Source organism: Galeopterus variegatus, unplaced genomic scaffold, assembly GCF_000696425.1.
Source record: "Galeopterus variegatus unplaced genomic scaffold, G_variegatus-3.0.2 Scaffold641, whole genome shotgun sequence".
Taxonomy (NCBI): domain Eukaryota; kingdom Metazoa; phylum Chordata; class Mammalia; order Dermoptera; family Cynocephalidae; genus Galeopterus; species Galeopterus variegatus.
In genome coordinates, this window is record NW_007726752.1 from 331,098 (window position 1) to 347,373 (window position 16,276).

Sequence of the window (16,276 nt, forward strand, 5' to 3'; positions counted from 1 at the left end):
ACCGCCGCTCCGGCGCGGCTCGCAGTCTCTGCCAGACCCCGTGCCTTGGAGGAGGGTTCGAATCCGCGCGAAGGAACTGCGGCGCGCGAGGGCTGCGGAGCGGCGGGCCGGCGAGCGCGACGCCGGCATGGTAAGTGGGGCGCGCTAGGAGCCGGTGGGGAGCTGCACCCGGAGGGTGGGGCGGGTCGCGGAGGTATCGTTTTCCCGGCGTCCTTGGCCCAGCCCCAACCCTTGCTGACCGAGGCTCCCGTCTGAAGTGGGCGGGAGTGACAGGGTGCAGTGTGCGCCCAGATGTCCCCCGTTCCCGGGCACCCAGGAGCAGGATCTGGGACCGACCCCGACGCCCTGCTAGAGGGACAGGCGGCAGGTTACGCTCCTCCGCAAACCCTGCAAGCGCGCTTTCCTTGGAGCCTCGCCTGGGACCCCAGCGCCACGGCTGGGTGGGGCAGACGTCCTTGGCGCGGGAATCTGCCCCCGGCCTCCGCCCCCCGCCCAGCCGCTCCGGGCAGGCCCCAGGGAGGAGCCGGGAGGAGACGCCCACCCCCTCAACCCACCCCGGCTCCTCAGGTAGCTCGAGGACTTCCTGCAGTTCTGGGGAGACCTCGCCTCTGCCACTGCCTTCCGGGGGGAGATTCCGTGGGGAGATTCCGTGGGGATGTCAATCGCGCCTGCCCCTCCGCCTTCCCCGTGAGACCTCTCGGTTGCTGTCTCCCGCCCCCTCCCTGAATACCCACTTCCTCCCGCACCTCCCTGCAGGGTCCGGGCTGCAGCTACGGTCCGGCGGATAGGTTGCTCCTCCGTCTTGGTGGCCGGAGCACCGTTCCAATCCTGGCCACAGCCTTTGGCTAAAGTGAGGGACAGCCTAGGGTCAAACCGAAATCAGGGCTGTATCCAGAAAGAGAACTGAGACCCGTCGTCTCCCACAGGACAGCCCCCACCCCACCCCAGGATTGGGCCGGGCTATCCTGGGAAGGGAGCAGAGGCAGGAGGCAATCCTGGGCCCGGTAATCAGCCTCCTCCCGGGGCTCTCCCAGACAGGGCTCCTCTGCCTACTGGCTGTGTGTGGGTGTGTATGTGCCAGACTGTGAATGAATGTGGCCAGCCTGCTCCCGCCACCGCCTCAGTCTTCATGCGAGCAAGCGTTTCCATTATTCCTGACCCAGGGAACAGGCAAGAGGGATTCCAGGCTGAGCTGACTGCCATCCCTGCAGATGCCCTTGGGAGAAACAGGCATGGGGGGCTGGATAGTGCCCATGGAGGGGAACCAGTGCAGTAGAGAGGGCCTTATGGATGGAGTTGAGATTGCCCTCACCTTGGGATCTTGGATAACTCACTTCCTCTTTCTATGCCTCAGTTTCCCTGTCTGCAAAATGGAGTGAGGGTCCAAGGTTCAATCCCCCCCCCAAAATGGAGAGAGGGTAATTGCTGTCCTGCCTGCCCCCACAAGGCTGTTGTGGAGATGAAATGAGATAATGTAGTGGAAGGGCTGAGAAAAACTGTAGAGTGCTCTGCAACTGTGAAATGACTATATAGTGATAAAAAGAACCGCTCCTGCAGGGATTAGCTGCCGGGATCTGCCTTCTCAAGTGTCACCCAGTGGGGGTAACATATGTCAGCCTCTCTGTCTCTTCTCTGGGCCCCGCTTGCCCACTGCCCCTTCTTTTGGAGCTGGGACATTCCAGTCCCATTCCTCAAGGCAGCTGCAGACACACCCCTCAGCAGAGCTGATCCCCCAGCAGGTGGTGGGACCCTCCCCCGGGGCCAGGGCTCAGGAGGGGCTAACCACAGCCTGCCCTTGTGGGGGTTGGGCTGTCCCACCCCAGAGGAGATGTAAGCTGGGGTCTGGGAAGGCTTCTAAACCTTTCTCCTATGCAGCTGAACATGACCTTAGGCACATTATTTCACCTCTTGGGCTGGCTACTCACCTCCTGTGTATGTTGTGAGATGTGATAGTGCTCGGTGTCTGGCTCTGACCCAATAGGGCACCCACTACCAACTAACAGATGCTGAGATGCGCCCCCTGTGTGTCCTCTCTTTCTCTGCTTTGAGCCCAGACAGCCCCATTCTCCTGTCTCCACCAAGGGTTGATCCAAAAGAGATACCCTTCTGTGTTCAGGGCTTTTAATGCCACACTAATCTAGGGGGCCAGGAGTGAGGGGTTGGCTTGGGAGGATGTGGGGAGTAGGAGTGAAGGAGCTCAGTTGGGGCCAGCTGGGACCTGTAGAGAATGTGCTTGAGTGGCCCAACCAAAACCTAGCCAGCGGATGGTAGGGGGTTTCAGCTCTGTGCAGAGCTCTGGGCCCCAAGGCAGGCAGGGAAGCCTAGGCCTTTGGAGGGAGTCCTGGCTTTTTGCTCTCATGGCCCAGTGAGGCTGCAAGGCACTTGTCTCTCCTCCCCCACCAAATCCTCTCTGGCCCAGCCTGCACAGCTGCCCTGGCCTGACACAGGCAGTCCCCAGACTTCCAGGCAACAAGAAGGAAGGAATGTTTGTGTTGGGGAGGGGGTGGAGGTGAGGCGGACCCCTTTAGAAAAAGGGACTGTCCTCAGACTGAGACCTGCGCAGGGAGGAGCCTCCTGAAAGCTGGGGTCCTCTGCACTGGAGGGGGAGCTGATAATACTGCCAGGGAAGTTACTCAGGAGGGGCAAAAGGTGGAGGGTGGGGGCCTAAAGAAAAGCAAAGGAAAGGGGCTGCCTGCGCTCCCTTCATACAAGCTCCATAGCTGTTGCTGGTAGCCAGTCCCGCACTTCCCTCACCATTAATACACACACGCGCACACGCTCAGGCACATGCTTGGGACCTGTGTCTGGCCTGGGAGCTGGGGAGGACACCTGGGTCTTCATGCTGGGTCGTTCCTGTGTTATGTCTGTGTATCCTGGAAGGTACTTAGTGCTGTGTGGGTGACCTTGAGCATGACTGTATGACTGTGTCTGCTGTTGGACATGATTGTCCATCCGCACCGTGTCCTCTAACCTAGGTGGGACTGACACATAACACACTGTGTAATGTGTAGTTGTATGCTCTGTTGTGGCCCCTGGCTACCTCTAGTTCAAGGACTCTCCCCTGGACCTGAGGCCCCTCATAGGAAACATGAGGTGTCAAGTTATCTCTCCTGGAAGAGAGACAGGAAGTGAGCATCTGCCCAAGGGAAGGTGAGGCAGCGTGTGGGGGGTGAGGTGGGCGTATTTAGCTCCACTGCCAACATCCCTGCCCACACTGCCTTTTACCTCCATTTACCACAAGCCCTTTTACCTCCATTGTCTCTCTAATGTCATAATCACCTTATAAGGAAGACAGGGCAGACAGAGTCAACCCCACTTCAGAGAGGTAGAAACTGAGGCATGGAGAAGGGTACTGCATTAGTTTCCCAGGTCCTGCAGAGAGGGGGTATGTGGGCAAGCTGGAGACGAGGCTGTCTGCTGTCCCCTCCCTGAGAAGCAATGACAGAAGTTCAGTGCACTTTGGGACCCAGTGGTGTCTCGCTGGGTGGGCTTGCCTTGGTGAGGCGTGTCAGATGGGGCAGGCTAGATGCTCCAATTCCAATTCTTTTGGCTGTGAGTGATGACATCCTGGGTCCCTACTAGACATTGGCAGCTATGGCTTTGGGATCCCAGCCATCCTTACCCTGACAAGTTCTGTGACCTTGGGCAAGTCAGTTTACCTTTCTGAGCCCCAGTGACCTTACCTTAAAAAGGGGACAGTGGGCCGGCCCGGTGGCGCACTCGGTAGAGTGCGGTGCTTGGGAGCACGGCGCTCCCGCCGCGAGTTCAGATCCCATATAGAGACTGGTCCCCTCACTGGTTGAGCGCGGTGCAGGCACGACAACTGAGGGTTGCGATCCCATTGCCGGTCACGAAGAAAGACAAAAAGAAAAAAAAAAAGGGGGACAGTAACTATGTCACAGGACTCAGTGAGACCCCTTCGCGGGGCCACATCACTGCGGGAGCCCAGCATCCGTGATTCCTTACTTGGATGAGTCCTCTGAGCATGTGCAGACTGACACCCCCAGAAGGGTTTGGACCTGTTCACACGGGGCTGGGCTGGTGTGTACAAACCCAGACTCTCCCTATCTCAGGACTGGGGGCTGGGAGGGAAGAGCTAAGAAGGTTATTTTTGCCCTGGGTGAGGCTGAGGGGCTGTAGAGTGGGGGAGGAGGGGTCGGGTCCCCACCTTCCCTCCCACTCTAGAGAGCTTTGTCTTCTATAAACACAAAACCTGGAAATGGTTGAGGAAGATGGAGCCTCCTAACAACCATTGTTTGGGGTGGGAGTAGGTGTCCCGGAAGCATATTGGGTGGGTGGTGGGGGACTCGCCGCCATAGCCTGCCTGCTGGGCATCTGCTGGGGATGGGAGCAGCCACTGGTGGGTGGGAGGCAAAGTAGGTGGCAGTTGTCCATTCCATGGGTCTTTTCTGAGCACCTGTTGTGGGATGGGCACCAGATCCATTGGGGACCAGGTACGTCGTGCCCTCCCTCCCAAGTGGGGGGTGTAGCACAGGTGGGAGATAGTGCATACATACCCTGGGCACTTGGTGGCTTTATGTGTCTGACTAAGCTCAGCTTGGGTCAGCCTGTGTTGACCCTAGCTTTAGGCCAGGCCCTGGACTGGGTGCTTTGTCATGTTAACTCACCCATCCTCCCAGCATACCTGAGTGATAAGTGTTATCAATGCCATGGTATAAACGTGAAGAAGCCAAGGCTCACAGGGTTAGTGGCTTGGTTAGAGGTCACATACTAATTGGCCCCACCCAGTTGAGGATTTAAGGCCCAGAGGGGGACTTTGGAGTAACAGCATATGCAAGGGCTGGCAGGGGTCCAGCTGCCCCTTCCCTCTGCCTCCCACCACTACCCAGACGTGAACACCTGTTCCGGAAATGGTGGCCATTGTTCACGCCATCCTTCCTTCCTCCCCTTGGGCCCTTCCTGTTTGTATCCCTTCCACTGTAGTCCCCAGCCCCACCCATGCCAGATGTTTCCCTTGGGGAGCTTTGACCTTTTGCAGAAAGAGGGGCTGAAATGAGGTATCCCTCTCCCAAGGGAAGGAATAGAGTCCCACTGTCTCTGGTTTGCCGTGCCCCCTCCTCACCCCACAAATTTGTTGGGGAGTCTGGCAGGAGATTGAGCAAGGTTGGGGTCAGATAACCTGAGCCTGTCCTCTTTAGCCCTTTGCTGGCCCTGTCCTGGGAGGAGGGCCCCTGTCTTTTGCTGACCCACCCCCATACCTTTGAATGTCACACAGGCCCCTAGCTAGAGCTATCCCTTTGGCACCCCAGCTAGAACACCAGTCCCTTGTCCTTAGACTTATTTGGCCAACAGTGTTAGATGGGCAGGTGGCTTTGGGGCCTGTACTCCTTTCTTTTGCCAGTCCTGGGATTCTCTCCAAGGACCCACGCTGGCCTCTCCTGAGCCTGGGCCAGGTTAGGGTGCTAACACAGAGAGCAAATACCTGGTTTTAGGGCATCAGGGGAGTTGGGCAGCAAGTGCCCACCTGCCACTGATGGAGCCTCCCAATTCCCAGAAGCACCTGCCTGTGCCCTGTTGAAACTTCATGGCCACAGCCCCTGCTAGCATTGCCATGGGCAGCGTGGGCAGCTTGTTGGAACGGCAGGACTTCACCCCTGAAGAGCTACGGGCAGCACTCGCCGGGTCCCGGGGCTCCCGCCAGCCTGATGGGCTCCTCCGGAAGGGTTTGGGCCAGCGTGAGCTCCTCAGCTACCTGCACCTCCCCAAGAAGGACGGCAAGGCCACGAAGCGAGCCCCTCGGAATGAGCCAGCCGACTATGCCACCCTCTACTACCGTGAACACCCTCGGGCCGGTGACTTCAGCAAGACTTCGCTGCCTGAGCGTGGTCGCTTTGACAAGGTGTGCCTCTCGCCGTGCCCTTCACATGGCATGGCAGATTGGAGACCCTGATGCTGGGATGGGATGGGAACAGGGCAGGCTGAGATGTGAAAATCCTACTATGGGCTGGCCTGAAGCTTGGTCACTGCCTGCTAGTGGCATGTGCCCCGTGCTTTCAAAGGGGCTGTGGGAGCATCGGGAGGGTAGAGCAGAGCAGTCAGCTGGGGCCTCACTCTTGCCCTCTCTTCCTGGCAGTGCCGCATTCGTCCATCAGTGTTCAAGCCTGCAACAGGTACTGGAAAAGCCTTCCTGTCCATGCAGAGCCTGGCAGCCCACAAGGGCCAGAAGCTGTGGCGCAGCAATGGCAGCTTGCACACACTGGCCTGCCACCCGCCCCTGAGCCCAGGACCCCAGGCCAGCCAGGCCCGTGCACAGCTGCTGCACGCCCTCAGCCTGGATGAGGGTGGCCCTGAGCCTGAGCCCAGCCTGTCTGACTCCTCCAGTGGAGGCAGTTTTGGCCGCAGTCCTGGCACCGGCCCCAACCCCTTCAGTTCCTCTGTGGGCCACATTAATCACCTTGGGGGCTCCCTGGACCGGGCTGCTCGGAGCCCCAAGGAGGCTGGACCTCTGGCTGTGCTGAGCTGTCTGCCAGAGCCACCGCCCCCCTACGAATTCTCCTGCCCCACTGCTGAAGAGGTGGTGGCAATGCTGCCCGAGACCTGTGAGGACTTCAAGAGGAGCCTCAGTGACGAGGATAGCTCCAGCCCCTTCACACAGGTGAGGGAGCTACTGCCCTGTGGTCCTGTGCTGTCCCGTGGCATTGGGACATGGCCCAGACAGAGGGGCCCCAGCCAGTTCAACCAAATGGCTCTGGGCACAAGAGAATAAGAAAGAGGAAAGTCTCTTCTCTCTCCCACATCCCACTTGGCAGGGATGTCATGTCACTGGTGGTCCTTGCTTGGGAGTTGTATGGGAAGGAGAGAGAGATGTTCCATGGGAGGGCCATGTGTTGAGGACGCTTGACCTCTGGGGGGCGTCCCCAGTTAAAGTGCATGTGTGGCTGGGCCCTGGGCCTTGTGATGTTGGGGCACAGGACCGGAACTATGGCTGGGTGGTGCAGGTGGAGAGCTGTGGGAGTGCAGGTGGCTTGCTCCAGGAGGCGGGGCCGCATTTGGATATCTGAGCACAGTCCATGCTGGCCCTATCAGACGCCTCTTACCCTTGGCAGATGCTAGAGGAGCGCCAGCGGCTGTGGCTATCTGAACTGAAGCGCCTGTACGTGGAACGGCTGCACGAGGTAGCCCAGAAGGCCGAACGCAGTGAGCGCAATCTCCAGCTGCAGTTGTTCATGGCTCAGCAGGAGCAGCGGCGCCTGCGCAAAGAGCTGTGGGCCCAGCAGGGCCTGGCACCCGAGCCTCGGCCCCCGGGCCCCCTCCCAGAGGGTGATCCCAGCACCCGACCAGAGGAGGAAGCCCGATGGGAGGTGAGATGTGACCAGGGGCTCAGAAGCTTTACCATCCCCGTCCTCTGCTTGCTCCCCAACCAGCTCCCTATACCCTGCTTTGCTTGGCTCTTATCCTGTTCCCTCTTCTGTGCTCCCCCCTCCCAGGTGTGCCAGAAGACAGCGGAGATTAGCCTCTTGAAGCAGCAGCTGCGGGAAGCCCAGTCGGAGCTGGCGCAGAAGCTGGCCGAGATCTTCAGCCTGAAGACGCAACTTCGGGCCAGCCGGGCACAAGCCCAGGCCCAGGACGCAGAGCTGGCCCGGCTGCGCGAAGCTGTGCGCAGCCTACAGGAACAGGCCCCTCGGGAGGAAGCCCCAGGCAGCTGTGAGACTGATGACTGCAAGAGCAGGGGGCTGCTGGGGGAAACAGGAGGTAGTGAGGCTGGAGAAGGTGCCGAGCAGCTGCGGGCTGAGCTGCTGCAAGAGCGGCTCCGGAGCCAGGAGCAGGCACTACGCTTCGAGCAGGAGCGGAGGACTTGGCAGGAGGAGAAGGAGCGGGTGCTGCGCTACCAGCGGGAGATCCAGGGGGGCTACATGGACATGTACCGCCGCAACCAGGCGCTGGAACAGGAATTAAGAGCGCTGCAGGAGCCCCCCACGCCCTGGAGTCCTCGGCTGGAGTCCTCCAAGATCTGAGGCCAGTGGAGGGAGCTGACAGCGGAAACACTGTCAGAAGACTCCCTGAGACAACCAGCTCCTCCCTTACACTGGTCTGGGGCAGAATCTGCATAGACCAGCCCAGGGACGGAGAGGCCTGCCGAGAAGAGGGATCCAGTGGGGTCATGGCTGGACAAGGTGCTGGAGGCAGGAGCCAGGACAAGGCCCTCCTGGCGGAGGAGTACCAGGCAGGGCCCAGCCCTGCTCCCTGGAGTTGGTGTGGCCCAGGGAAGGAGGTTGGGGAATAAAGAGCCCTATGATACAGAAGGGCAGGCTGAGGGAGGTGGGAGATCTGGGCTGAGGCCGTACTGGATGGAAGGAGGCTGAGATGGGAACAGTGGCCTCCTCCGGAATAAAACCACGTTTTCTCTGAGGAGGTCCTGGTGATAATGTTGAGCCTCTCCTTGGCCTGAATCCAGAGCATCAGTGGTGGTTGAGGTTGGGAGCCACTAGCCTGGGCTGTAGCTCCTCCCCTGGTCATGGTCGGTGAGAGGGTGTGCCCTGCGCTTGACTGTTCAGCTGCCGGACATGCGTGTTGGGGAGTGAGGAATCTTCCTCCTTACCCCAGCACCACAGTTCCTTAACTGTCGTGTAGGCTGAAATTTCTTTCTTCAATACCAGTGGGTTTTTCAGAAAGCACAATACTAGGGAACTCCAGGAAAACAAAAGGGTAAGTCAACCAAAGCCTTTAGAGAACATGAAATGTTCTCTTGGTAGGAAGTCTGGGCCTCTGGTGTTCAGTTCATTGCTGGGTTTGGGGCCAGCCTGACAACTTCCCCTGAAGCATCCAAAGGTTCCAGTGGGGTCCTGCCTCTCTCAGAACCCACCTCCTATTTTTCTGTCTGGCTCTGGTGTGTTCCCTCTGTAGGGGTGGGGGACTCTAGGAAGGTGCAAGAGGAGAGGCCGGGAAAACTTGCAGGTCACATGGTAGAGGGCATTCACCACAGCAAGAATGGGAACATTTCCCTGGAAGCCATGGAGGACTGTGGGGTATTTTCAAGCACGGGATGAGTTTTGATCGATTTGTATTCTGGAAAGCTCTCTCCCAAGAGAAAGCAGTCCCCACCCCGTTCCATCTTGCACCAGGTTCCACGACTGTTGATCTCTGCTCTCAGCTAAGGCTGGTCCCAGGTCCCACGCTCACCCCTGGCCTCAGAGGTCTGGCTTCCCTTCCGGGCCTTTGCTGCCCTCCTGAGTGGGTGGCCTGGAGCACAGACCCAGTCTGGCCGTGCCAGTAGTGTTTCTTCATGCAAGGGAAAGCTCAGCTTCCTTACGGATGCATCATTGGATGCTTACAGTCTGCCAGGTGCTGTGTTGGGCCCTTGTGGGCATGGGGGCACAGATTAAGTTAGATGTGCTTCCTGACCTGGGGGGGGCCAGCACAGAGATACCTGCGCTCCAGTCCCTTTCCTGCTAGGGCAGCTCGGGGAGCCTCAAAAGGTAGCAGAAAGCTCCAGGTTCCTCCTTTTGGCTGTGCTCCGGTCCTCCTGTGTGGTGCCTGGCAGCTCCTCAGACCCAGCAGCAGGTCTGTGTGCTGGGCTGTGGATAAGGGTTGGCTGGTTGTAGACTGTGGAGCGGGAGCTAGTGGACTCCGCCTTTTTAGAGTGCAGAGTGGGGCATGTGAGTTGTTTGCCATGAGGATGGTGTGTTTATGGCCCTGTGAATAGTAGGTGTGTGTAGAGCTTGTGGGTGTGTCCTAGGGGGTGTGTTTGGGGCCTCCAAAAGCCAGCTCCTAGATTGGAGGCCAGGAAGGCAGTTTCCTGGCTCCTCCCTCTGCCCCATTCCTTCCCACCAAGCCCCAATCCCTCTTAGAACTGAGCAGGTATGGGTGGAGCCTGGGTCCCAGACAGACCCCTGGCCTAGCTGAGACCCATCTAGGCTCACACCTGAGCTTGGGTCCCCTGCCTTGGAGGGAGAGGAGGAGTACCAGGCTTAGGTTGGCCAGTCACCACAAACCTTGGTACCTACCATTCCCATTTCATAGCCCCTCCAAACCAATGTCTCTTAGCTAATGGCCCCTCCAGAGGACCTCCCCGCCAGAGCCAGGTGCTGGCCTGAAGTCTGGATCACTTCCTCCCTGTGGCCAGGAGCTGGTCAGACCAGGTACCCATGTGCCCAGGGTCTACCTTTTGGTGTACCAGCTCTGCAGAACAGCTCCCCACCCAGCAATTAGGGAGCTGGGCCGGCCAGTACAGCCAGCAGGGAGTGGGTGGGCGGTACCAAAACTTGGCAGCTGTGCCAGAAACCAAGGCCAGGCCCAGATGTAGAGAGAGGGCTCAGGAGAGCTGAAGCTGAGGCGTCTCAGAGGGAACCAGATCCCTATTAGCTCATCCATGCTGGGCAAACCAGTTCCCAGGTCCCCAAGCCGGCTGGGTGGCTCTGGGGCCAGCTGATCACAGGTGTCACTGTGGTGGCTACTGCTTCAGGGCAGCTCCTCCCTCCTGTTCCTGGCTGCCCCTCAGCTCCCCAGCTGCTCTTGCCTGACCTTGCCCTGCAGTCCCCTCCCCCAGCAGACTAGGTCCAGGCAGACAGTTCTGCCCAGAAATGTGGTGAGCTCCCCGTATAGGGCCTAGGGCCCCCTGTCTCTAGTCTCCTGTTTACTCAGATAATGTCATACCTTCCAGTAGCTCTCTGGGCCCCTTCACCTGTCACTTGGGGTCTCTGACACTCTGTCCTCCAGGATCACTGATAGGGTGCCCTCTTCCAACTTCAGCAGCTCTTCATATTCCTCTGAGCCCCCATCCTCTAAAGCACAGCCCCCTCAGGGTCCGGTCCTCAGATTCTGCCTCCTCAGGGAAGCTTTCCCAGAACTCACCCCCTCCCCTGCCTGGGCACTCCCTCCCTGTGCCCACAGTGCCTGTGCATCTCCATCCCCTTTCCACACTGCTGTAATTGTTGGTTTGCTTCTGTCTGCGTTGGGCTGTGGGCATTGCCAGGGCAGGGTGGTTTGTTTCGTTTTCATCCCCAAACCTGCTCTGGCTCCAGCCCCAGAGGGCACTGGGGAGATGTGGAGTCAAGAGTGACTACACCCCTGCCCTGAATAGGATGGGTTTGAGTTGGCGTAAGGCTCCAACTCTGAATGTTCATTTACCATTCATGGGTACCTGCTTTGTGCCAGGTCTGTGCCAAGCACGTGGGCTCCAGAACCAGTGCCATTCGTTTGACAGTGATGTATTAAGGTTCTCCTTCAGGGCCAGGTGTGGTTCTCGAGTGAGGAAGCCAAGGTGGCCAAGGCCCACTTACCCATGAGTGGGGGAGGGAGGCAACACACATGTCCACATATGGAAGGTCATTCCAGTTAGCGATGGGGGCCAGGCAGGAGATGAAGAAAACAGGAGAATCCAAAAGAGCTCTAACATACAGACCTGGGGAAAGCAGAGGGGCTTCCACAATGGCCTTGGGTCAGCAGACCGTGGAGAGGACAGAGGGATCCTATCTGGGAGCATGACAGTAAATTTCTCTAAGACGGGGGATGTAGGTATGGAACCTTTCTCCAAAGTAGGTTCATGCCCCATAGGGACGATTCAGATAGACAACCTACCATCCTAGTGGGTGGAGGCTTAGCCTCTATATTGGATTCCTTTTTTTTTTTTTTTTTTTTTTTTTAAGATGACTGGTAAGGGGATCTTAACCCTTGACTTGGTGTTGTCAGCACCACGTTCACCCAGTGAGCAACCAGCCATCCCTATATGGGATCCGAACCCGTGGCCTTGGTGTTATCAGCACCGCACTCTCCCGAGTGAGCCATGGGCTGGCCCCTTATATTGGATTCCAAAAAGAATAAGAATGGGATGTTTCTTGCAACAAAAACAAAAGTGATGTATGTCACAACAGGTGAGGCTCGAGTGTCGTGGGAGTTCAGAGGCGAGCTGGCTCATGTGTCAATAGAGGTGGTGGGGTGAAGGGGTAAGCTTCCTTGAGGAGGGGATGGCAGAGCTGCCCACAGTGTGAGGTGAAAGCATTTCAGATGGATCTAGACTTGGACACAGGGAAGCGTGGCGCAGTTCCCAGGGACAGTCCTCTCTGAAAGTGGGGCAAGGCAGATCCTGCACAGCCTGGTAAGTTGGCAGAGGAGTCCATGAAGCAGCAAAGGGGAGGGGTCAGAACTAGGATCAGCTTATGTGTACATAACCTGTGTGATCATACAGGGTCCCACGCTCACCAGGGCCCTGCACTTGATGTAATGCTCTGCTGTCACCATCCCGAATTTCTTAAGAATATCTGAACAAGTGGCCTTACATTTTCATTTTGCTCTGGGCCCTGCAAAATATGTAGGTGGTCCTGGCCTGACCCAAAGACTTGCAAGGAGGGACAGGAACAGGGAGACTGTTCCTGGGCCCAAGTCTGGCTGCCTTCCCCAAACAAAAACCCTCGCTTGGGGCAAAATCTGTTATCCCAGGGCATTCAGCTCCAGGCTTAGGCTTGTCAAAATCTTGTTACCATGGCTGCCTGCCCCAAACAAAAACAAACAACTCAAAAGTCACATGCTGGTGAAAATGGAAGTCAGCTTTAATTCAGAAATACCGGAGAATGGCCAGACTAAAACCATTTCAAAGACTCATTTACTAAGGGTTTTCTTTTTCTTCTTCTTTTTTTTTTTTAAAAGCAGCTGGCCAGTATGGGGATCCGAACCCTAGACCTTCATGTTAGAAGGTGGTACTCTAACCAACTGAGCTAAGCAGCCAGCCTACTGAGGGTTTCTTAAAGAGGAAATTGAGGGAATGGAACATAGAAAGTGAAAAGCAGGAGGGAGGGGGATGTGAGCTGTGGGGGCTCCGTGCAAGGAGCCAGGTGCAAGGTCTCACCAAGTCTGGTTTCTGTTCCTGTCCTTGGTGTTTTCTTAGGGTCCTGCTGGAGGGGTGCAATCAGCACAGCTTTACTGATGTCTTCCTTGGTTTCTCAAGATCTAGATAGTCATTGTAAGTCTGCAGCTCCAAGCTAACTGGAAAACAACTTTACATTTACACAAATAATGTCATCTTGCCCCATAACCAAGGTTCAAAGTATCATAACCATGGGAAAAGAGGGAACTCAGAGAAATGCATGCTAAGAAAAAACGTGTCTTTTGACATCTCCTGAAGCCCAGGTGGTTTTAGATCCCAACATTGTTTCAGTCCTGCTCACTCCGACAAGAGGAGACAGGGAACTGTTCTAGAGTCACCTGCAGTGGGGAAGCAAGATATTAGAGCCTGAACAGGTCCTGGGCCTGGCTGGGGAGGAGCTCTGGCTGCCCTGGGCCGAGCCCTGGTGCTCTTGGGAGGGCAGGCAGTACTGCAGCCCCCATCCCCACCAGCTATCAAGGATGGTCCATCTTTTTCAGTTCAGCCCTCCAGGACCTACTCTGGGAGGTGATGAAAGTTGTATTTCCTTTCTTTTTTTTTTTTTTTAAAGAGCCACAGGCCAGCCCAGAAAGTTGTATTTTCAGGTGAGCACTTGACTTTGGAGGATTTGTCCTCTCTGTTCAAGAACCTCATTTTGCTATTTTAAGATATATAGTGCTCTTTGTGTGCCTGTCCCCCCACCCCCATTTTTAAGACATACTCTACATATATTACATACTGTACCCACTCTACAGTACAGTTTTTAGAGTTCTGACAAATGCAGAATTGTATAACCAACCTTACAATCAAGATACAGAATACAGCCCCATATTTTCCCAAAATTCCCATGCGCCTCAGAAGTCAACCCCTCTTGATCTGCTTCCTCAATAACCTTGTGTTTTTTCTTTTTTTTCCTTTTTGTAAGCAGTGTTTAGTCCTTTCACTCTAACATGTAATATTAGAACATATTACAAAGTAGCAAGAGAAACAATATGACATTGGTGTAAAAATAAATATACAACTCAGTGGAAAGAATGAAAAGCCAGAAATAGATTCCATTCCAAAGAAAATCTTACAGTATAAAGAACTTCAAAATGAAAGAGTAAGGAAGGATTATTTAACAAGAGGTGGTGGGATAACTGGACAAAAATTTGGGGAAAAAATGTCATACTTTGTACCACCCCTGCCAAAATAAAATGGACATTTATTGAGTTAAATTTTAAAAATCATATCCTGAGAAATTGATGCTGGCGTCCAGAAGACGATACCCCAAAGTATGAGAATTTGGCAAGCTGAGTGCTTTGAACTAGAGAATCAAGGTCTTTCTTTTTTTTATTATTTTTATTTTTCCTTTTTGTCTTTTTTTACTGACCGGCAACGGAATCGCAACCCTCGGTGTTACCGGTCTCCACAAGGGATCCGAACCCTCGGCGGGAGCGCCGCTGTGTTCCCAAGCAGTGCACTCTCCATTGCGCCACCGGGCCGGCCCGAGAATCAAGGTCTTTCTGACTTCTCCTTCTCTGAAGTTCCTTTATGTGACTAAGGGAAGTTCAAAGAAAGAACACAGTTGTCTGGAGCCCCATACCTGTAATCCCATCAGATTCACAGGGAAGGAGACTAAAGGTCGATACCCTATTCTGAGGACTTCTACCTGAGAAACTTTATCTGCATAACAAGACAACCTTTTTTTTTCCCCTCCCCTAAACCTCCCTCAACCAGTCAACACTTCCGCCCAGAAACTCCAAGTCCCTATATCTCTTTGTAGCTCAAAATGCTATTTTGGCTTGTCAAAGAACAAAATTGCAACATATTTAGTTGAAGATCTCAATTGGCTTTATTACTATTCTAGAATAGGCAGCACTTTATTCTATAAAATAGAGTAAGTGATCACATGAGCCAAGCAGAGGAGGTTGGGGGGCGCAGCTGGTAGAGAGGGCTGGTTTGAGGATCTGAACCCATAAGATAATAAGATGATAACGCTGTGGTGTAACCTACTGAGCTAAGCGGCCAGCTCAGGAGGTTGGTTTTATAGATAGGAAAAAGGCTAAAGAAAACAGAAACAAAGAACAAAAAGTGGATTGGTTATTTCAAAATTACTGTCCTTGTAAAGTGGGGACAGGAAGACAGAACAATAGAAAAACATCAGGTTACCTCAGGCTATCTCTTTTGTGTAAGGACTAAAGCAGGGGGAACTTCATTATCATACCTACTGAAGATTTAAACTGGCCTGTTTGGGAAATTGCTGTTATCTTCTTCCTGACTCCCTGGGAAGGTCAGACCACAGCTTAAGTAACATAGAATTTAGCAGAAATGACTCCATTTTGATCTTTAGTACGGTCTTTTGGGGCCTAGTGCAGGAAGTTAGTCCAAAACAATGGCCTCCTATAATTTTTATTTAACAGGTTTCAACCATCTTGCCCTGTATGTGTATATATACATAAAATAAAATAAAAACACACACACACACACACACACACACACGGCAAGATGGTTGAAGATACATATATATATTGGCGGCTTGCCGGCGTGGGCATCCGAACCCTTGACCTGGGTGTTAGAATACCGCCCTCTAACCAACTGAGCTAACCAGCTAGCCCAGGCCCTTCTTTGAGCCTCATATTTTGTGGGACTCCTGTGCACATGGATGTGATAAATTTGTATGCCTTTCCTCCTGTTAATCTGTCTACTGTTAAGTTTATTCCAAACACTCATTATCTAACTTTAAGAGAATAGAGGGAAAATTCAAAACTCCCCCACAATGGCAACAAGTTACATAGATTATTACTGAATTAGTGGAGAGCAGCTAAACTTCTCTGCTTTGAAGTAATCCCCACCCCCAACAAAAAAAAACAAAACAAAAACACAATCCCAATGAGGAAAAACTGACAAAATCAACTATGTAATAAAACTTTGCGCACACTGAAAAGTAACAGTACCCAGAGTAATGCAAAGATAGCCCCATACTGGGGAAGAGAATGATAGACAAAGGTGAAATGGCCTGATGCGTGCGCGGCGCGTTCAAAGTTTTTGGAGAAGCCAGGCTTTGTTCATGACCAGTTCTCTGTGAGGAAGGCTGGTGCTCCTGGAGAGGAAGTGGGGAAGCCTGGGGCGTTCTCGAAAGCCTGTGAGGTCCTGTCCGCTTGGCTTGTCCCCAGGCAAGGTTCATGCAGCTGTCCGCCCCCGCGGCTTGCGCGTGGGGCGGGACCACCCAGGCTTCCGGCGCAGGGACTGGCTCCTCCGGGACGCTCGGTCCAGACGCCCGCGGGCTCACCGTCCGGCTGTGCGCAGCGCTCTTCCCTGCAATGTTTTATAAGGTTGTGTGTGTGTGTGTGTGTGTGTGTGTTATAAGGCTTTTGAGCCGCGGTTTCTTCATTTATAAGCGGAAGATACCGGCTTCTCAGAGCATCTTTGAGCACCTACTGTGTTCCAAAATCTCCCCAATGGAGCTTTTATCCCAGA

General features: G+C 54.7%; 1 protein-coding gene across 1 annotated transcript; it reads left to right on the forward strand.

The window, feature by feature from the left end:
- The first annotated feature begins 1 nt into the window (after window position 1).
- N4BP3 (NEDD4 binding protein 3) lies at window positions 2-8,373 on the forward strand. The gene is made up of 5 exons (XM_008570904.1): window positions 2-130; window positions 5,516-5,860; window positions 6,095-6,616; window positions 7,068-7,322; window positions 7,449-8,373. The coding sequence occupies exons 2-5, from the start codon at window positions 5,546-5,548 to the stop codon at window positions 7,974-7,976; spliced, it is 1,620 nt and encodes a 539-aa protein (XP_008569126.1). The 5' UTR covers window positions 2-130; window positions 5,516-5,545; the 3' UTR covers window positions 7,977-8,373.
- Window positions 8,374-16,276: the final 7,903 nt, after the last annotated feature.